Here is a 24691-nt window from a genome sequence, read left to right as displayed (position 1 = left end):
TTCCGTGCATATGATAGTACGAACACTTCATCGTAAAGTTATCGCAATTCAGTTATTGGTCTATTAAAGCGCGGGAACTATAATACTTAAAAAAAATTTAACATAATTATAGAAATTTATGCGTATTAAAAAAAATTCTTTTTGAGAGAAGAATTAATCCCAGTATAATTTTAAGTAAGCAATTTTGACTCGATTTAAACAATTTTATAATGTAATTCTAGAAAACAGAATTACTCGTGAAAAATTGATAATTAATACACAATTATCCATTGTTTTAATCATATAGAATAGCCTATCCATGGGATAATAAATTCCATATCATATTATTGTTAAAGAAATACTATTTGTTTGGGGCGAGGTATTCACAGTCAGTGTTTTGATTTCATTTAAAAAAGACTATTAAAATCAATTAATGATATAACTCTTAGTTAACCCAGACCCCTAGCCACGGGGAGAAGGGGGGTGGGGGCAAGCTCCAAATTTAAAAATAATTATTTAGATTTCAATTTTAATTCATCATTAGCGATTAAATCTAAATAAAAATACAACAACATTTTTAGAAATATGTTTTTTAATTTATACATATTAATAAACAAGTGGCTACTAATTATATTTTTTGTGGGGAATTATAAGATAATTTAATAGGAATCATTAATTTACAATGTTTTTCCTTTCTGCAGATAGCATTATTAATTGTATTTTAATGTAACTTAATGATTTAAATATTAATTCAGGCATATGATGTGCAAACGTCATGTCTGGCCAAAATGGAGGAGTGCAAACCCTGTTCCAAGGAAAATTAATAATAGGGCTCCTTATATAAACATACCATTTATTAGTTCTAAATTGGTATGATATTGTTATCATTTCTAATTTTTTATTTTATCTATCATTTTTTTAGATATAATAATGTATCCTGTAAATATACAGGTTATTCCTAAGCTGGTCATTTAGAAACATCTCATATCATTTATAAGATTTTGAAGTTATTGGTGAAGTACTATTTTACTTTTTTAAGTAAACTCTTAACTCAGAAATTTCCACTCATGATTCAGCCGAAGTCTTGGATCTTTTATCTCAATGTGTTAATATTATTAAAATATATTGGCTATTTTAATTTATGAGGTATTATAATAATAATGCCACTAAATAGATAACTAAAATCAATAGTTACATAGTAGATTATTGATTCCACAATCATTATATTAAAAAATAAAAGAAGAATTCTTTTGATTTGGAAAGAATTAAAACTTAGAAACTTGTATCAAAATCTTATCTCATTCCTTAAATATTATCAAGGGCACGTAGAACGCCGTCAAATCTTCAAGATTTTTTAGTCAATGCCAAATAACAATTTAATTGTGAATAAGAGTCTTATTCATTAAAAAAGATTATTTTATAGTTATTTAGATCGTTTTAGATAGATTTACACAAGATGATTATAATCTTCTATCAGGTTTTAATAACTTTGACCTTAATTATTTTCAATTAGATAAAATGCCCCCGCTAAAATCATTATTAAACTTAAATTTTTAAACCTTACATTATGAAATAAAAATAACAAAAGGATTTTTAACTGCAAAAGTTAAAGAAACATAATTTTGAAAATATCGTAAATATTATGTATAAAAATTTTTTTATCTTGCATCTAAAGAATTGTATAAATGCTACCTAGCAGCCATCATCACATAGGCGTAGCCAGGGGAGGGGACAAGGGAAAATTCCCCCCCTTCAGAAATTTATCACTTTTTGTAAATATCATTTTTAGCTAATAAAAAATATCCCCCTTAGTCCTCCCCCCACTCTCTGACCCTCAAATATGTATGCATATATCTTAAATAATATTTAAAAGAAAGATTGTAAAAGTTGATATTTTTTTATAAAACTATTCATCATAACTTATAGATTTTGGGGAAAAATAAATTTATAAATATATAAAATGAACCAAAAATGTTTTTTAATAAATGGAATATAAGCCAAAGATAAGTCTTAAGACAGAAGTGAAATGTATTATAATTATTAATAATAGATCCATAAAATTACTAAATAATATAATATATCAAATATATTTTTTTATAAAGTGAGTAATTTTAATTTATTTATCTTTATAAAAGTAAAATATAATTATAAAACTATTGATAAAATTAAATCATAAATTTAAAAAATATTAAAGCACAATACAAACAGTGGAATATTATATGACGTAGATTTACAGTATATCTAATTATCAAATGACAATCAAGTAATTTTTACCAATATAGCGAATTATATATTTTACAGAAAACAATAAAATATTGATAAGGACATCATAAAATATCTTAAGACATTGTGGGATGAATAATATGAAAATTAAATTAAATATCATTTTTACTTAAATTAAATAGATGGCGTTAAATAATTGAATGCAAATTGTTGCTATATTTAATATCAAGAGCATTGATTAGTAAAATTTGTTAAATTATTAACTGTAATATATTCTCTAACTGTCAAATATGTCTGTAAAAGTGGAATTTTACCTAGTATTTTATAACTAATTCTATATAATAGAGAAAAATCAACTATATGTCTTTACTTATTATAAATAAATTTCTTATAATTGTTTGGAATAAATCATTACCATGCTTTTATATTAAGGTATATACAATACAAGTAATTTATTATATTTTTATTTTATATAAACTAATAAAAATATATTTCATATTTGTTCCAAGCTTATTTTTTATTAAAATTTGAATATTTTATAACAATATATAGACTAAAGTAACCCGGCCGAAGGCCTGGGTTAAGCGGGCTGAAGACCCGCCCATAGAGGGTCTGGAAGCGAAGCCCCCAGTAATTTTTTTATTCCCCCCCCCCCCTTATGAAAATCCTAGCTACGCCTATGCATCATCATGTATCAAAGGCTCTTTTCGGGCCTCATTCTCTATACTAGAGAGAGTAGCGAGTATTCGAGAATCCATGAAAGATCGACGTAAACAAAATTTAGCATTAATGACATATAGGAAAAAAATAATACAGAATTTAGCATTAATTCTTTTAGGTTAAAATTTAAAACTAGAATCGTCTACATATTTTTAATATAAATAGCAAAATGGTTATATCAATGCCCAACTATTTATTTTACTTCATAAAAATATCCCCCCCCCCCCCGAGTAAACAGCACCCCCCCCCCTCATTCAGCTGGAAATTCCTGGCTATGGCCCTGCACAAACGCCCCATACAATTATAACTACTTTATAAATTTTTATAAACAATTTAATAATATAATTACTCAATCTCAACTCTTGAATAATTTCTTAATGGTCAAATATAAAACTGACCATAGAACTGATATTGAATTTAAAAAATTCATTACTATAAATATTTTAAAAAATTTATAGTGATTTTAAGAAAATAATCACTATTCGCAATTATCGTGGTATTGCTTTCGCGCTTTTCTATAATATTAACTTCATTAATAAATTCGCCATATATGATTTATGAATTAGTTTTCGCTATAGTCTTCGCGATTTGGGTTTCACCTTCTCTATAATATTTTTATATATATTGGCGATAAAGGTTGGGTTTCACCTTCTCTATAATATTTTTATATATATTGGCGATAAAGGTTTCATTGTTATGTATTCGCTCTAAATACATCTCGATAAAAGTTCTGCTATAAAAAATTCTCGATATGGTATTTTCTAAATATTCTGCGTATATTGATTCAAGAGAAAAGTTTACCTGTAAAATTTAACATTAATAAATATTTGGGATAAAAGATTAATGGGTTTTTATTGTAAAAGTTTCGATGTCTTAAGGGTTTATTAAATTTAAAATCTGCATTGAGTTTTAAATAAATCTTCAGAAATTATTTGAGCATAAATCTTTGGAGTTTAATTTTTAATATAAATTGCGATTCAACTTGAGAGATTTCAATATGTAGAAATTGCAAAATATTTAATTATATAAAAAAAGAACTTTATAAAAACAAGATCGTCTTTATATTCTCTGTTATTTCGGCACAGGCGGCGGTTTTCTGGGTAATTTATTTTCTCCGAAATTTTCCCCTGGGAATTCTTTTTTATGGGAATTTTTTTGTGGGATTTTATTTTTCGAGGAAATTTTTTTTCTGGGGTATTTTCCCAGTGAATTGTTTTTTACTCAAAATGAAAAGAAATAATGACAAATTAAGTCCATATGAAAGATTGAATAACCAATATATTTTTAGGGTTATTATTTACATGTTAAAATTGTAAGCAGAATTCCAATTTTTTCTTTGTTTATCTGCTTTTCCCTTCTTTTCTTCTGCATTCCCCCATTCTTTCCATTCCCCATTTTTCCCCTTTTTTCCATTTCCATTTCCTTTTTTTTCTTTTTCTTTTTCCTTTCCTTGTACTTTCTCTTTCCCTATTTTATTCCCCTTTTCTTTCCACACATTTTCTTTCTCTTTCCCCTTTTTTTCTCTTTCTCATTTTTTCATTTTCTTATTTAATCATTTCCTTTCTCTTTCTCCTTACCTTTCCTTTCCTCCCCTTTTTTCCCCTTTCCTCCCCTTTCTTATTTTCCTTTCTTCTACTTTTACTTTCACATTTTCATAGGTGATCCAAAAGAAGTCTTTTACTTGTGACAAAGAATATCGATCAAAATTTGCCAATTCAACTGTACATCTATACATGAGTCATTAAACCCCACTAACCTAATCGAAATAACAACCCTAAATGATATGAAATTATACATTTTTCCTCTCCAGACGACCGCCCAGATTTATTTTGTCGCCTTTTCCATCAAAAATTAAAATGTTAACAAGGATTTTCTCTTAATTTTATCAAATACACAAAATAATAATTATTACTCATTTATTTTAAAAAAATTAGCCTAAATTTATATGTAAATAAAAAATATTTCCTAAAAAAATATAATAATTTGCATATAAGTTTCATTAGTGTTTAATGACATTTTTGTAATTTAAATAGATAGCAGTTATTTTTTCTTAATATAAAAATATAGACAAATAATTTCGGAAATGCAAGACATACATTAAATTTATCTGAAAAGCAACAATAACCCTATATAATAAATAAACATTTATTTTTTAGATATAATTTTAATTGATCAAAAAGTATAAGAGTCGGTTATTTTTAATTTATTTGTCATGATTCTCTAATAAGTTGCCCAGGTCTTCCCAATTTCCCTTAATACGAAATTCACATGTTTTTTTTTACATCTTAGACTAATTGGTAAATCAGATATTTCCCCTTGATATATCAATTAAAAATTTAACTATCTCCGAGATAGGAAAAAATTTTTAAAATTATATTGGATACCACTGGGCTTATAACCTCAAAATTAACATTAGCTTGCACCTGACTTTGGAATATCTTTTACAAATTATTAAAGGTTGAGCTAGGCTTGATAAACTTTTATATAATTATAAGATCTTAGATGCTTCCTAATATTGTGAGCTTGGACCTGGCATGACATCTATCGTAAAAAAATGAATAAAAATCTCAATATCTGTCATTTTTGACGGGCTTTCTACTATAAATATATATTGAATATATTTTTTATAGATATGTATGTTACTATCTATAATCAAAAAGTTGTCCTATTTTTTAATATTGAATTTGAAAATAGACATAAAATTTATTTAATTTAAGCTAGTAATTCAAATATATTGTATTTTGTAAAGATTTCAAAATGTAGCTTAAAACTTTCAATGAAATATATTTTTATCAAATATTTTTCAACTATGTTATATTATTATAATAAATTATAAAATAAGCTAAATTTATATATCACATTCTCTTTAAATTGAACTGATCATCTTAAATCACACTATAAAATATTACACCTAATGGTCAAAAAAAGCCCTTTTCAATATTATTATTAACGCCATCTGTACACCCTCTATAAACATGGTGTGATAACACATGCTGCAAACTTTGAATAAAAATTTGCAACATCAAATATGCGCCGAAAACTCTATTAACTCATACAATTCTTGTGTATTAAAATTAATTAGGAATTCTTTAGATGCAAAAGCATCAGTATTTCACTTAGATTTAGATCCTTCAAATTTTTATATCAAAATAAAAGATAATGGCATAGGTATAAGTCTTAAAAATTTAGCTAAAGTTGGTGAAAGGTAAAATAATTTTTAAATTGTAAAATATAATAACTCCTTAAGATATTACACAACAAATGAAATACTTAAAAACGTAAATCGTGGGGAAACATTAGCTAATATATCTAGCTTGGCATCAATATTGCAGATAAAAACTCGTGAAAAATCAAATCCCTTGACATATATAAAGATATATTGCCAAGGTTAATTCTTATGCTTAAAAAATTATTTTTTAGTCATTATCAAATTTAAAAAAATCTTATTCATTATTTTCTTTGTTATTGATATTTATCCTTTTTATATAATAAAAAAATGCATTAATGCTTCATTTTTTGCAGTTAACACCAATCTAATACAATTGTATTAATGGTCAATATCTAATGCCAATTTTTTTTTATTAAATATAATACAAAAAAAAACAAATTTATGTGGAAAAATATATCCATCCTTCAAAAATAATTTGTTATTATTTAAGCCATAAAAATGTCTTCCAATATTATTGGAACCTGTACTCATAATTAATTTTTATGCATACTTAGACCAGCAGAGGTACCATTTGCATTGCCTGGCCTGGATTTTTTATAAATAATTTTTTTTAGCCCAACTCAGATTTTTTTTTTTAAAAAATTTTCAGGCCTGCTGACCCAAATTTTAAATAATATTTTATTTATTTTTAATTTTTATAGCTAATAATGGCGATTTAAAGTATTTGGTTTTAAAATATATAGCCTGGTCTGGGTATTTAAAAAAAAATTCAGCCTGGCCTGGGTATATTTAAAAAATATAAAAATATGGCCAGTGTACCTCTGCATAGGTCTCTGATATTTATTCTTCATAATAAGTTAATATTGCAACAAACAAAATTATAAAAGGAAAAAGATATAGAAAAAAAAATTAACAACACTTTCTCTCCTGTTTAGAAATGTATAGATCAAATTTTTTTTTCTTATCAAATCTTGGTTTAGCTCATGTAGTACATTTTTAAAAACCGGTTAACTGTTATTTATTGCTCTGGTATTGAAAAATAATTTGTGCCAATATTTTTCTGATATTAAAAGAAAACTAACTATTATAAATTGTATATAACATCTCAAAATACTGATATTACATTAAACTTGTTATAAAAAAATAATTATAAAGAGATGTCAGAATCAGGCAATCAAAATTTGTTCTGGATTGGATCAGCAAAAAATTGTCAAAAAATGATCTAAAATATATGCTCATTTTATCAATTCTGGCTGACTCTTCCTTAAAAATATTTTTGTTTAATAAATTATTTTAAAGTTTTGTTAACATTCCAAGATGATTATGCACTAAAAATTTACTGCCTATCTTGTGGCAAGTATGCACATTTATAACCATATAAATATTGGTATAGTCCTAGTTAAAATTAAATCAATTCATATTTTAATGTAATATTTTTTTGTATATCAGTTCCATGATTAATTAATTTAAGAAGAAAAAAAATGATTGAATTTACCCATTTTAATATTTAACGCAAGTTTGAGACACTAAATTAATATTTATTTAATCGAAATTATAATATACCACAATGAATAGGCAAAATATAATAAATAAATATTAATTTACTAATATTCTATAATTCAAATATATGGAATATTATTTTGTGAATAACAAAATAAAATAACTTTTGAATAAAATAATGATTACGCACGATAATAAAAAAATATTTGTCCACCAATATATATAAAATATATATCACGCCCTATTAATTGAAATCCAAATATCGCACTCCCATCTTCCTCACTGGCCATTGCCTTTGCTTTCATCCCATAAGACTGTTATTTTTCCATAGTTTTATCCATCATTAGCATTAGTATTGCCCCCTACTTTCGTGAGGTTCCTCATTTTTGCCGTTTGTAGTAACGATTACCTTCCCCTCGTCAGTATCAACTGTGTCGGTGTTGAACATAACTATTCCCATAAATTGCCCCGCGTTGAACTCAGCTACATCCATAGATTGCCACACTGTTGAGCATAACCCTAGTGTTGTTAAACGGCTCGTTTTGAGCCGATTTTTAAAAACAGTTAATTCAATATATTAGCCAGTAAAATATTTTATAAGCCTCGGGTCGTTCCATGACAAATCAACCACGATTCGGCCGACCCCCTTCGATTTTTTTAAAATTTGGTAAGCAAAGAAAGGGTAGTGTAGTTAAGAAATAGCCAAAATTTTAGCCTCGTATCATTTATATTTTTGGAGATATTAGGGTTCAAAGTGGCAAAAATGACATATTTTTACCATTATCTGCCTTCATTCAATTAAGCATATCTTAAAAACTACTTAATTGTAAATAACAAATTTAATATCAAAATTACGTACAAAGATTCTACTTTTAGATAAAAAAAATTTTTTAATTTTTTTTTCAATTTGCGGTCATTTTATTTAATATATAAGGACTAAAAACAATTTTTTGGAAATAATACGACCTTTAATTTTTTAAAAAAATTTAGTAGACATTATTAAACTCTTTCTTTATATTTATAAAAAAAAATTAATCTGGGACGCGGCCATCTTCATTCTCAAAATCGATAAAAATGTTTAGAAAAGTGTATAAATATTATCCCGAAAGGGGGCGTCTTTGTACAAAATTATATATTAATCAGTTTTTAATGGTTTTTTTTGGACTATTTGATATACTTTAAAGGATTATTCATCTTGTAAGTGAAAATAACAATAAATGGGGCTTTCATTCAATTATAGAAATTGTCTATCGATAAAATAAATTCAATTTATTATAAAAATTTTTGCGCATATAACATATATATAATGAATATTAATAAAATATGTTCAATTAAGTTTCGAGTTCTTGAATATATGAATCAGAATCTTGTGCATTTCATATATGGCGCCCTAAATATTAAAAAATTGATATAATTTAAATTTAAAAATCTAATAAACAACTCACTTTTAAAAGATTCTAATTTTTTGGTAGCGCATTTACTTTCTTGTGACAACAATGTATAACTACGGCCAGTAGCAGTTAACAGTGGAACTAATGTTAAGATATGACATTTGGGCAAGTAAAGAGTGTCGTCTATACTTGGAAATGTAAAGGAATTAGAAGGTCCGGATGGTTTAAAAACTTTATATATATTTCTTCCTGCTTTTAATTTTTCACTAAAACAAAGCTAACCACCAATTAGAATCATAAGGATACGTTAGGTATCCTGATATTTCTTCAATAATTATACTTTCATCATTATATGATAACTATTCTATAGTACTCTCTATTGAATTGGAATACATTTTACTTTTAAATTGATGTAGATCTGTTGGAATCAAGGTGTTTATTTTGTGTGTTCCAGGTATAGATCTAGTTTTTGAAAATCTTTCCCTGAGTAATAGATCTTTGTAATCATAATTTATTTTGGTCATCTATTCTAGATATATGACATTAATATTTTCTTTTTTAACTCGTACAATTCATATGATGTGGTTATTTACTTTGAGTAAGGCCTTGTAAACTAGCTCTAGCGGCTAATCTTTTAACAGTGCTACCAATCCCATCACAAACACTTTTCCTGTGTGCTATAGCAGAAAAATGCCATTTCGCCTGTACCCCGAAATCCATCTCATGATGGCAAATATTAATAAAAATTTTTACTTATCATCGGAAAAATAAAAAATTTACCAATGTTTTTTTGAAATTATGTACTGCTATTGTATTGTGTTGCAAAGATTCGGATATCATTACATAATTTAGGCAACAAATATTGGCAAAATTATCTTTATAATATATAACAAAAGGGTGAGCAGTGGATTGAGCCCTATTCCAATGATAATTTTATACTTCATCATGAAGTATAAAGCTTTTCTTAAAAATCACATAAAATAAATATTGGTCTTAATCTAAGTTCAATTTTAGATTGTTTTGATACAACGATTGTTGCGTTAAAATAAAAAAATGGAGTAATAAAGATTCCATTTTTTCAAAAAAGGCATTGATAAATTCACCTACTGTGGTTATTGTTTCAAGAGTGGTTCTATCTACGGATAGCCATTGTTTGTATGTTATAAATTCGATGTCCTTAGAACGAAACAATATTTCTATTTGATCGCGTAAATGTGTTGACCCTGGACAATTATCACATTTGCCCATATAAACTGGATGGTTGAGGCGGATTACAAATTATTAAGTGTAAAATATGTTTGTATGTTTTAAAGGGCAACATATCATTGGTTAAATTTGATCCAATGATCATTAATTTAAAATTTTGGTGTTAGCTGCAATCACATACATGTGTACCACTACCTCCAACGAGTATACAATTTTTGAGCGAATGCTTGCAAATTTTGAAAAACCAATTTTAACATCAGGCCTCATTTCTTTAAAAAATATATAAATTTCTTTCATATTATCTAAAATTAATCTCTTATGTATGGTATTCTTTTTTCCGTCTTTGGTCAAAATCGAAACGCAATCTTTCTTGCCTGGCATGATTCTGCTTATTTCGTCCATACAATAAAATTCTTGTACAATTTTAGCTGTATATTCGTCTATAGTTTTTCCAGGCTTGGGGTTAGGTGTTGATAGAAATCAAAATACCAATAAATTAATTAAAAAATGAATTAATATAGTGAGCATGTATTATTGAATGATTAATCAATTTTAAAATTTTTATTTATTTTATTGATTGAAACACTTATTTATTGTTATTCTAATTTAGTAAGGCTTATGCCGATTTTAGAAAATCCGATCCAATATTTATATTGTTTTGGGTTATTTTATGATAATACTTTTATTTTGTATATAATTTCATAATAATAATAAATTAATATTTGTAATATTTTAAAAATATCAAATTATTTTAAAAAATTGAGTAGAGAAAATTTTGATATTATTTTTTGGCGTCTATGAAATGCACAAGATTCTGATTCATATATTCAAGAACTATAAATTTGGTTAAATATATTTTATTAATATTCATTAAATATATGCTATATGGGCAAAATTTTTATAATAAATTATAAATAAAGTAATAAATTGAATTTATTTTATCGATAGACAATTTCTATAATTGAACGAAAGCCCCATTTATTGTTATTTTCACTTACAAGATGAATAATCCTTTAAATTATATCAAATAGTCCAAGAAAAACCATTAAAAACTGATTAATATATTATTTTATACAAAGACGCTCCCTTTCGGGAAAATATTTATACACTTTAAACATTTTTATCGATTTTGAGAATGAAGATGGCCGCGTCCCAAACCAATTTTTTTATATAAATATAAAGGAAGAGTTTAATAATGTCTACTAAATTTTTTTAAAAAATTGAAGGTCGTATTATTTCCAAAAATTTGTTTTTAGTCTTTATATATTAAATAAAATGGCCGGAAATTGTAAAAAAAATAAAATTTTTTTTATCTAAAAGTAGAATCTTTCTACGTAATTTTGATATTAAATTCGTTATTTACAATTATGTAGTTTTTAAGATATGCTTAATTGAATGAAGGCAGATAATGGTAAAAATACGTCATTTTTGCCACTTTGAACCCTAATATCTTTAAAAATATAAATGTTAGGAGGCTAAAATTTTGGCTATTTCTTAGTTACATTGACCTTTCTTTGCTTACCAAATTTTAAAAAAATCGAAAGGGGTAGGCCTAAAATCTCATTTTTTGCTCATTTGATGTGGAATGACCCCCTCGAGATTTCGCTAATAGATGTTCAAACCTTTGTTCCTTCTATAAACAAAATCTTCAGGCTTGCGTAATACTATTCTGGACGAAATATTGAGTTAGCCGTTTTTAAAAATCGGCTCAAAACGAGTCGTTTAACAACATTACATAACCCAATCCATATCCGATTTGGTTTGGCAATTCAACTTGATCTTTCCCAAATCATTGCTCAAATATAAGATCCAACTCTTAAATAATTATGAAGGTTTTAAACCATTACCCCCTACAATGCCAGGACCCGATCACAATCTTCCGGGCTCTAACCCCTTTCGTATTTGATCCTGCTGTTCAATTATTCTCTTCCGTCGGCGAATTTTACCCGTAATTTGTGTCCAATGTTCTCCATGATCACCCCGGATTCCTATTTTATTTTACTTCCGTATATTCTGGCCCATACGATCTGTCCCTCTAAAATTCAGGCCCCTCATTTATCTCCGCATTCACCGCTGTAGCTGGTTTCAGCTTCAATAAATCCAGTAAAATCCGTGTTCTCCTCCCTGATAGTTTTTCAGCTTGGGAATGTTCTTCTCCCCTTCGAATGTTGTTGTATACGTTACCGCTATCCAAATTCCACCACCACACAATTGACTTTCATAACTAGGTTTTTACAACTGTCACCATTCTTTCCACCTGACCAGCTTGGATGATACGGTGGTGCTATAATATGCTTCACCTTCTTTTTTCTTTATTTTTTTTGAGTATGCAATTTGTGGACAGGTTCCGAATCTGCAATTAGTTTAATAATATCTTTAAAAACCACTATTTCAAAGTTTTTCTTTATATCGTTAAAATTTAGCCCACCATGTCTTTTTCTAATATTATCTGTCCATTTATCATCTCTTATATTAGGCTGTGTGCAATTATTAATTAAGCATTTGTATTTTTTTGGTTAATATTTTTGGGCTTATTTTGAAATTGGAAAAATAATTTATAAGACAAGAAATCTTTATGGATGGGGATGGGTGTGGTAAAACAAAAAATGAAATAATTTTTAAAAAGTACCCTCATTCAAATTAAGAAGCAGTTGCTTCGGACCCCTCCTCTTTGTAGAGACCACTGGGTTCTGTTCAGCTATTTGTAAAAGCTTATTGGTTATAAAAAATAAATTATTTTTATTGAAGCAACACCATCGTTATAATTTTAATTAATAATTAAGAATATTATTTTTTAAGATTTTTCCATCACTTAAGTTAATATATTTTTATTTATAAAATAGATGAAATTAATTTATTTTTTATTTTACGTATCTATGAATCATATATAAAAGATATATAAAAATCATAATAACTCTATACAAGAATTTATTAATGTGAATTTTTTATCCATTTTAATCCTGAACATAAAATTATAGAAATATTATGGCTAAATTTTGATATTGATGGTAAAATTGTTATAAAACGCTTTAATTTTATTATATTTAGGGATTCATGTTTTTAGAAGGATGCCTTTGGACGCCTTTCCAATTAGGTATGGTTGATCACTTTTAAATATGATTTTACACTTATCTATATTATAGGCTGATTTATTTAAGAGAATATTATAAGTAAAAAAGGAATTGACTGGGTTAACTCTAGTGTGGACCATTTTGTTCTAAAGGAAAATAAAATACATTTTTATATATAAATAGTATAAAAAATATGAGGTCAGACAAACAAATATTCTAAGATTATTATATATAAACTAATTAGAATTCCTCATCAATTTCTAAATCCAGATCATATGGATATTATTAAATATTTACAATTCCTAGCCTCTATGAAATAATATAAAAAACATTTGCTAAACTTGCATTGACAACACAAAATTTATTTTTTATAATAGTGGCTATTACTAGTGTTGTTAATCGACTGAATCTAGTCGACTTGAAAACTGAGTCTAAGTTTTGGGTCGAAAAAATCGACCCAAACTGACTTTAGTTATAAACTCGAGTCGCGAACTCAAGTCTATATACTTGAGTCGACTAGAGGACGAATATTTTTATAAACTTGAGTCGTCGATTAGAGGACAAATATTTCAAATAAATTATTAATAATTAAGATTTTTTCTGTTTTTTACATTTTTTTATTTTAGACTTCCACCTTGAGATTTAAATAGGAATTATATACTTTAGTCAACTAGAGGACGAATAGTTCTATGAACTAGATTCGACTAGAGGACGAATATTTCAAATTAGATATTATTAATTAAGATATTTGTTGTTTATTACTTTTTTTTATTTTAGACTTCCAACTTGAGTTGCAAATAGGAATTATATACTTGAGTCGACAAGAGGACAAATAGTTTTCTATGAACTTGAGTCGACTAGAGGACGAATATTTCAAATTAGTTTTTATTTATTAAGATATTTGTTCTGTTTTTTACATTTATTTACTTTAGACTTCCAACTTGAGTTATGAATACAAAATATATACTTGAGTCGACTAGAGGACGAATAGTTATACTTCTATGAACGTGAGTCGACTAGAGGACGAATATTTCAAATTTTATTAATTAAGATATTTGTGATCTATTTTTTACATTTATATACTTTAGACTTTGAACTTGACCATGAATACGAAATATATAATTGAGTCGACTAGAGGACGAATATTTCATATTAGTTATTATTAATTAATTTATTTATTTGTTCTGTTTTTACACAGGATAATTATAATGACCAATATTGTTTGTTAGCTGTTTTAATTTTCCACCTATTAAAATAAGCTTAAAATTTTAATGTAATGTGCAGATACACATGGTATGTGTACCTGGACCACCTGCTAAAACACAGTTTTTAGGTCGTAAGAAAGCAAATCTACTCAGACCTAACTGTATATCGTTATGAGTCTCTCCAAAGTGAATGAAAAGTTCTTTAATATTACATAAAATTAGCCTTTTCTGCACTTGATATTTTCCTATTTACATATAAAATTATTTTTGCCTGCATAAGTAGTGTTGTTAATAGGATGGTTGTGTAGAGCCCAGACCCGGGGTTTGGGTCTAAAATATCGGCAAAACCAGCTCTGAGCACGAACCCCGAGCACAGACCCGGCGTTCAGACCCAAGGTCCAGATCCGGATAGATGGCACAAAGGTTTAGACATCTATTATCGAAAACTCGATGCTTAGACAATTGTTTTCTGGTTAAAATATTGATTTAGCCGTTTTTAAAAATCGGCTCAAAAAGAGCCGTTTAACAACACTAATGGAAATCCTGTTCACATTATTTAGTAAATATATATTTTATTATATCATTGAAAACATAGTCCCTTTTTTGCTTAAAAATACAGGTAAAGCATTATAGGTAAACCGAATGTTAAAGACTCAATTTGGCGCCAATTTTTATTATTTTTTGATAGCCCTTTAGAGAATATTTTTACTTACAATATGATATATAATTATTTTAAAAATTTTACAGATTTGAGCCCCTATATCTTAAGAACCAGGTGTTATAGCGAGCTAAAATAAACGGCTTTCTCATTTATTTACCCTTCTAAATAATTCCAGAAAATAATGAAATAAAGATGTGGATAAAATTTAATTTTAACTATTTTATATAATTATTTTTACTTTTTGCAAAGTCATGTCTGATACATTTTTTATATATTTTATAAACAGACAAAGTTAGATCATGTTTTTTTTCAAATAATATTTTATTTTTTGTTTATAAATTTTTTTATGTACATGATGAGAATTTATTTTTTAGGTATAGAAATTAAAATATAAATCATTTTTGATTGTTGCTATTGTATTATTTTTTTATAATATTTTTTATTTAAAAAAAACTTTTCTATAATTCAAAGATTCAAACATTAATAAATCTAAGAAGTAATTATGGTCTGATCAACAAATTCTTGAATAATATAAGAGATATATAAAATAGTGATGTTTTGGACGGCCTGATTAAGATTTTAGCCAAATTAATATTATGCAAGATTGGAGATTTGGCAAATAGAGGTAAAAACCTTTCTGCCATATATGTGTAAAATCTACAGGCTTACAAAATATAATTATGGTTATAATCTTAATTGGGCCGTTCAACAATGCTAATATAAAATAGCTAAAAATTTATTATTAATACTTTCTAATTTTCGTGAAGAGCTTAAATTCGAGCATAAATTTATTTGATCAAAATTATTCCTCAATAATTTAAAAGAGATATAGAACTTAGCTAAAAAGTTATCTAATATTTTTTAATTTTCAAGAAAAATACGAATCAAATCAAATATTTACATAATTCGTGTTTTCGAATCGAATAATTATATTATTCGTATTAGTACGAATTAAATAATTCCTTATTCGTGTCCGTTCGAATAATGAAAACATTGGATTTGATTCATCGAATATTCGATGCCAAAAATTAAATTCTTCAAAAATATATTCAAAAAGGATATTAAAATTTATTAAGTGATTTATAGATGTTGAAAAAAAAAGTAAAAACTTTTCAAGGAACTTTTAAATACTTAAGAATCATGTCAAATATTTCTGGGTTTGAATATTTCTGAATAATTTCTAATATTTATAAATTATTTCAAATAATAAGAATAATTCGATCGAATAATAAATAGATAAAAAAAAATATTCCACAGATAATAAATATATTTTCTTTATTCGATTCGAATCAAATAATCTTTTTATTCATAAAATACGAATCTTATGAAATAAAATCGAATAGTGAATAATTCGTTTTAGGTATAATTTTATTTTTTGTTAAATTTTACTCAATTTTCTACAAAAGAAAATGATGATATTAAAGTTCGAATCCAATATACTAATAGAGAATTTTATTTAAAAAAAATAGTTTCTCGTTTTAGAATCATAAAGATTTCAAAACCCCAGTATTTTCGTAATTTTTAAAGGAATTAGAACTATCCGGGATCATCGCGGGTTTTAAAGGGATCCCTTTATACAAAGAATTATTTTAAAGAAAATATAATCAAATATCTTCATTTGAACATTATGATATTTTTTTTTGTGAAACCTTAGATAAAAGCTGTTAAAAAGCCTATAATCTTATATTAAATAGATTTTTACCACATATCTTCAAATTATTAATTACACAATATTTATTTATTTTGTAAACATAAAATAACTTTTTAACATAATACAATAAATAAGATACAATATATATAAATAAAATATTTTATATTATATCTCTAACATCCCAATTATTAAGGCACATACAATATTTAACGGTTGTCCCCGACATCCTATTTCGTTTCTTCGTCAAAAAATCAACGGCCTTGCTAAAGACTCTTTCACTAGGAACGCTTGTTGTTTGTTGTGTGAAGAAATCTTTAGCTATGAGCGACAACGTTGGGTAAAAATCACTATTTTTGGCCCACCAATCAAGTATATTGGTTGAAGCTGGTGCAACCGGTTCTTTGATGTAATCTATAACTATAAATTCATCTCTACTGAGATCTGGATATTCATAAGCATCCATAAAAATTATAAATTAATATACCAAACATTTATAATTACTTTCTCATTTAGTTATGCATGCAAACCGAATAGGGTTGTGTTTCCATATCATCTTTAGAGAAGTCATAAACATTCGCTTTTTGCGATGGCCAATCATAGCTTTTATATAATGATTTAAATTTTTCATTATAATCCTCCTTTGCTATAAATTTAGGCATATATTTTATTTTTGGAATCTAATAGTGTAGATACAAAATTGCTAAATGAACCAGCAAATTTTTATATGTTGCACATTTTATCAACATTTTACTAGCCGCATTTTTAAGATCGCTATCGGGATGATTTTTCGAAGTTTCGTCTAAAATCTGCTCTATCTTTGTCATAAATAAAACTGAGGTTCCAATAGTAGAAGTATCTGACGATATTTCAAGTGTTATTTTATAAAAAGGTTTTAAAAAATTTTCAATTTCGTTTAAAGATCTCGCCTCACTATCATTTATATCGAAAGGCGCCATATATTTTTTCCAAAGGTCTTTAATTGTATCTAAATTCTATATAAAATATATTATGAAATGTTATATCTCTAAAATTTAAAATTGTAAAACTATTATCTTTAAATATTATTGAATAAAATAATTATATTATGGTTTAAAAGGTAGGGAAGACTGGGATTTGTAAAAAAATGGTTTGACTAGACCTAGTTCCCTTTATATATAGTCAAAATTTTGTAAAATTAATTACCATTGACCATATATCTTTTAGTAGAATATAAAAGACATTATAAAAAAATTATCTTATAATTTACTTTGTTCACTGTTGATAGCATTATATATTTTGAGTTCCATCTGGTTATCACATCCAACGGAATCCTCGTTCCACCAGATAGCTGCATGTATTTTTGTAAAAGTTTGAGTGAAGAATGTAGCTTCTTTACAACGTCAGTTATTTTAATTAGCTTTTTATCTAGGTATGAAAATCCCTCTTTAACTATCAAATTTATAACATGTGCTAAACATCGGTGGCTGTATCCGCCTGTTTTATATTTTTCCTGATAAATTGTATTCATTTTTTCAACAGCTTTTATTACGTTTAGTGCATTATCATGCGTGATTGAGATAATTTTGTCCTGAATCTCAAAATCATCCAGAGATTCTAATAAACATTGTGATATATCCTCACCACTATGAGGATATGGTAACTCAATTAAATCTAAAAGGAAACTTTCCATTTTTTAATAATATAATGGCATGTTATTGCGCAAAACGATGACGAATTAATTGAGGTCCACATATCAGTGGTGATGGCTATCTTGCTATCAATATTTTTTAACTTAGTGATAAGATTTAATTTGGAACTTTAATATAGTTTTCAATATATTTACAGGCCGTTTGACGAGGCCAAATTTTTTCATTTTTAAATATATAAGATAATATTCCTCTGAAAGAATCACTATTCAGTGAATTGAAAGATATATTATTCTTTATTATATATCTAAGAATTAATTTATTTAAATATATGATCTCCTCGGGTAAGAGTTTCCTTATGCCTACTAGATTTTTTGGCATTTCTGTCTTCTCAATCCGTATCATATCAATATGATCCCTTTTTACATGATTTTTTAAATTCGCTGTTAAAATAAATGAATTTTTACTTTTCTTTATAAAATTAAAACATAATAGTTTTTAACCCTCAGTCGCACCACAAGTGGGAAAAAAATTAGGGGAGACCGAACAACGATAATACTTTTTAACCCTTGAGCACAAAGATTTTAAATTTGTTGTGAAGATGTATAAATATCTTTTGACTCTAAGCATTCATTCTTGGTCTTGATGAGTATGACTTGGTCTGGGGGGTGGGTGAAGGGGGGGGGGGTAAAAAATAAGTTTTTTTGATATGGGTATGAAATAAAAGCTGATTTAAATATCTTTTGACTCTAAGCATTCATTCTTGGTCTTGATGGGTATGAATTGGTCTGGGAGGGGGGGGGGTAAAAAAATAAGTTTTTTTGATATGGGTATCAAATAAAAGCTAATCTAAATATCTTTTGACTCTAAGCATTTATTCTTGGTCTTGATGGGTATGAATTGGTCTGGGGGGGGGTAAAAAAATAAGTTTTTTTGATATGGGTATGAAATAAAAGCTAATCTAAATATCTTTTGACTCTAAGCATTTATTCTTGGTCTTGATGGGTATGAATTGGTCTGGGGGGGGGGTGAAGAGGGGGGGGTAAAAAAATAAGTTTTTTTGATATGGATCAAATAAAAGCTAATCTAAAGATCTTTTGACTCTGAGCATTTATTCTTGGTCTTGATGGGTATGACTTGGTCTGGGGGGTGGGTGAAGGGGGGGGGGTAAAAATAAGTTTTTTTGATATGGGTATTATTCTTGGTCTTGATGGATATGACTTGGTCTGGGGGGGTGGGTGAAGGGGGGGGATAAAAATAAGTTTTTTTGATATGGGTATCAAATAAAAGGTAATTAAAATATTTTTTTTATTGTATTAATGATAATCACTTTAAGCGGGTGGGTCTATGTCTGGGGGTCAGGAATATTTTTATAAATATAAAAATCGATATGGGTATCAAATAGAAGCTAATTTAAATTTCTTTTGACTGAAAGCATTCATTCTTGGTCTTGATGGGTATGACTTGGTCTGGGGGGTGGATGAAGGGGGGGGGAGGGGTAAAAAATAAGTTTTTTTGATATGGGTATCAAATAAAAGGAAATCAGAATATCTTTTTATTATAATAATAATAATCACTTAAAGGGGGCAGGTTTAGGTTTTGAGGGGTCAGGAATATTTTTATCAACATTAAAATATTTTTCTACTAAAATATTAGTATTCACTCTTGGTCTCTTAATGTGTTGGATTAGGTCCGGAGTAGGAAGGGTTAAAAAATAAAAATTTGATATTAAAAAATCAAATATAATATAAATGAAACCTCTTAAGACTATAATATTAAATAACAGTAAATGGTCGGGTCTAGGGCTTAGGCCGTCAGAATTTTTCTAAAATTTCGATAATATATAATAAAGAATAATATATCTTTCAATTCACTGAATAGTGATTCTTTCAGTGGAATATTATCTTATATATTTAAAAATGAAAAAATTTGGACTCGTCAAACGGCCTGTAAATATATTGAAAAGCTATATAAAAGTTCCAAATTAAATCTTATCACTAAGTTAAAAAATATTGATAGCAAGATAGCCATCACCACTGATATGTGGACCTCAATTAATTCGTCATCGTTTTGCGCAATAACATGCCATTATATTATTAAAAAATGGAAAGTTTCCTTTTAGATTTAATTGAGTTACCATATCCTCATAGTGGTGAGGATATATCACAATGTTTATTAGAATCTCTGGATGATTTTGAGATTCAGGACAAAATTATCTCAATCACGCATGATAATGCACTAAACGTAATAAAAGCTGTTGAAAAAATGAATACAATTTATCAGGAAAAATATAAAACAGGCGGATACAGCCACCGATGTTTAGCACATGTTATAAATTTGATAGTTAAAGAGGGATTTTCATACCTAGATAAAAAGCTAATTAAAATAACTGACGTTGTAAAGAAGCTACATTCTTCACTCAAACTTTTACAAAAATACATGCAGCTATCTGGTGGAACGAGGATTCCGTTGGATGTGATAACCAGATGGAACTCAAAATATATAATGCTATCAACAGTGAACAAAGTAAATTATAAGATAATTTTTTTATAATGTCTTTTATATTCTACTAAAAGATATATGGTCAATGGTAAAAAAAATTAAGACTTTATTCGAAATCTAAACTTACACACTAAAAAAAAATCCTAAACACAAACTAAGAGAAAAAACAGAAACAACTCAAACAAACTCTCGAAACTACAAAAATCACAAAGCAGACAAAAATATAACTCACCAATGATCTCTTTATTAATAATTAAATTAAATCAAAATAAAATAAATTCGTCATTTTAATATAAAAAGAAATTAATTTCATAAAAAAAAAAATCCACATATAATATATTACATCTAATTTTTCTATCCAATCAACCTTATTTTAATCGGTTGATTGGCATTTCGCGTAAACATGTACGTATTTACAAATACGACATGCCACTCCTTTATGGGATCAGGGCATGTCGATAAACAAAAAAAAATTTTTTTTTTACATGTATACAAAAAATGTTCATGCTCACCTTCATGTTAAATGAATATTCCTCACCCTAAGCCGACATGGGACTGCTCCAAAAATCCCCTGCACTAGTCGTCGGTAGAACCTCAGTAGCTATAGTAGCCATAGCTCTCTGCAACATATCTACCTCTCGATGTCCGCGAGATTCCCCTAATTGTGGCACTCCATCATTATAACTTGGTCTTTTCGGAGGACGCCTATCAGCAGGTATGGCCGGTCCCATAAGAACAGAAGTTGTCGGCTGCTCCACATTCATCTCGTTATATATCTTTTTTTTTCCTCATATGGTTTTACCCGCGGATTCTCCGATAACACCCCCATAGGTACACGATCCCTGGGTAGTTGCGTGCATTGATGTCTAAGATGACCCTCTCCCTGACAATTATAACATTTTTTCCGTCTAATCCCATACGTCGGTGGTTGATTTTCCTTCCGGCGTCCATCTCCCAGGGTCATACCATCGTGCATCTTGATTAATGTGACCTGGAGATAGAAATCTCCAAGGTCCACAAGTCGTGAGATTGTTTCCATTTCTCGAAGGTGATAAAATATTTGTGGATATCTGGTTCAAGGCTATACGTGGACCCTTTCTTTATTTTGGTTTCCAGAAATTAGTAGTAATGACTTAATTTTTTTGAAAAAAAAACTTTATAACAACAAAAACTTCAATTTAATAAAAAAAAATATAATTTACTGGTTCCAGGATATGCGTTGACCTTTTCTTTATTTTAGTTTACAGAAAATGGTAGTAATAATTTCTTGTAAAAAAAAATTGACTTTATAACAACAAAAACTTCAATTTAATAAAAGAAGTATAATTTAATATTTCGGGGAATTTAATTGAAAAAAAAAATAATTTTATAATTTAAAAAAAAAATCTTTTACAAAAAAAAATTTAAATTAACTAACACTTTTATAATTTAATTTTCCTTAAAAAAAAAATTCACTTCATACACAAAAACAAAATCAATCCATGATTGCGTTCCAAAACACAAACACGTTTTAAACTTTTCCTATTTCCTTTTACGGTATTCCACACATACACAGACCATTAAATTATAAACAAGAGATAAGGGGGGGAAAGGAAAAAAAAAACTCAAACAAAAACTTTTTAATTAATTATATCTTTTTTTATTTAAAAAAAAATATTTTCCCAGTACCAATACCAATGTTCAACAACCGTGATTTATCCTATAAGGCTATGAACAAAAATCCTATAAGGCTATGAACAAAAATGTATTCACAAAATGAATTACAACTTTTCCATTCCTTTTATTTTTTTACACTTTTATTCATTTACAATACATATATTACCACAATTTCAATCTTTTTCCCTTGTTAATTACCGACAGCCGGAACATTAAACTAACATTACATATACATACTTCAATTTCTCGTAATATTACCGAGATAACCTCCTTATTCAATTTCACTTTTTTACATAAACATCTATCAATAAATTCTAATACCATCATATAATAATACATAAACTTAAACAAAAAAGGTTACCGACCGTTCATGTACATTTTACTCCTTCATGCTTTGCATAAATATATATATTTACCACTTTAAGATGAGCCCCTCTCCTATTTGATCCTTTAACTTCCCATTCCCACATACATATGTTACCCAAACCTTCATTTACACATTATATATTTGCTCGGAAACGAGTCTAATCCTTCGGGATGCACCTTCATTTTATTTATACATATATTTTCATATTTATATTATCATATGAGGTACCTCAGATTTACTTCCGCGGTCTTATATGATCATTGTGGCGCATCACTGTGCCGCCCATTTCTAATTGAATCAAATTCAACTTTGAACCTCTGTTTACCCCAACAATGCCCCTGGCCCATTTCTTGCCCTTCCCGTCAAACAAACGAGTCCATACTTTTTCTCCAACTTCAAACCTAATCTTTCGGTCCTCCAAAACTCCCTTCTCGTGACTCTCGGCCCTTAGAAAATCTAGGGGAACCCTAGTCCTCCGACCCAAAAACAATTCAGCAGGTGTCACTCCCTCCTTATTCCTAGAATTGAGGTAATAAAACTGGGCCAAATACACCCCATTCCCCTGATTGCCGGCCTTTCTTATCCAATTCTTAACAATTGCTACCATCCTCTCAGCTTGACCATTTGAGCTGGGATGATAGGGCGGGGTCAAAATGTGTCGAATCCTAGACTCTTTACAGAACTGCTTGAAATTTTCGCTAACAAAGGTAGGTCCTCCATCAGATACAATGGTATCCGGCAATCCAAACCTGGCCATTAATGCCCTCAATTTCCTTACAACAATTTTCGTGGTATATCCATGTACCTCCTCGTACTCTATCCATTTCGAATACGAATCCACTACTAAAAAATACGACCTTTTGTCTAAATCGAAAAAATCAACATGTAAGCGTTCCCACGGTTTTCTCGACCTAGGCCATATCTGACCCACCTCCTTTCGGGGCATCGCCGCACACGAATTACACGGTTCACATGTCCTTGTGATATTTTCAATATCTTTTCCCATACCCGGCCACCAAACATATTCACGGGCCCACGATTTCATCTTCCCTTGACCTTGATGTCCAGCATGTAACAAATTTAAAATTTTATTCCTTAATTTGAACGGAATTACAGCACGATTACCCCTCATTAAACAATCATCTATCACAGACAATTCCTCCTTCACCTTTTTAAAAACTTTACAATCCTCCTCCCAAGTCTTTTTCCCCATTACACATAACTTTATCCTAGTCATTTCTCTATCACTCAATGTACTCAACTTAAGATCCTCCCAATTGGTAGGACCCCCTTTGAGCATATGCGAAAGCGAACAAACCAGGGCTTTTTCACTGTTTCGAACCTTATCCTTGTTCCCTTCATCATTTTCTTCACTTAATCCTAATCGGGACAAACTATCAGGCAAACAATTCTCTTTACCGCAACGATATCGGATCTCCACATTAAAGCTGCCCACCAACAACAACCAACGTTGTAACCGGGGAGACATCATTAACTCCCGATTGTTTTTCCGAAATAAGTGAATTAACGGCTTGTGATCAGTAAAAATTACAAATTTTTTGCCAATCAAATATTCACGACATTTTGTCAACCCGAAAATCACAGCCAGGGCCTCCTGTTCAATCACAGAATACCTGGTTTCCATCTCACGAAAAACACGCGAGAAAAACAATACGGGTCTCTCCAAGCCCTCTATTACCTGTAATAACGCACCACCAACTCCTTTATTTGAGGCATCTACCGCCAAAACAATTTCCAAGTTATT

At 28.2% G+C, this 24691-nt stretch overlaps 1 protein-coding gene across 3 annotated transcripts in view; it reads left to right on the top strand.

The window, feature by feature from the left end:
* The first annotated feature begins 5897 nt into the window (after positions 1 to 5897).
* Positions 5898 to 24691, top strand: part of LOC135930862 (uncharacterized) — a 35842-nt gene continuing 17048 nt past the window's right edge. For 2 of the 3 annotated variants that reach the window (XM_065467658.1, XM_065467656.1), the window contains exons 1-2: positions 5898 to 6127; positions 6170 to 6309. In XM_065467658.1, coding sequence (XP_065323730.1) covers positions 5913 to 6127; positions 6170 to 6309 — 355 coding nt within the window. In that variant the 5' untranslated portion in view covers positions 5898 to 5912. The other variant, XM_065467659.1, reaches the window with a different exon arrangement.

The sequence above is a fragment of the Gordionus sp. m RMFG-2023 genome, chromosome 1, assembly GCF_954871325.1.
Source record: "Gordionus sp. m RMFG-2023 chromosome 1, tfGorSpeb1-WG-v2, whole genome shotgun sequence".
Lineage (NCBI taxonomy): Eukaryota > Metazoa > Nematomorpha > Gordioida > Chordodea > Parachordodidae > Gordionus > Gordionus sp. m RMFG-2023.
The sequence above is the reverse complement of the archived record's forward strand: the minus strand, read 5'-3'. Positions and strand labels throughout refer to the sequence as shown.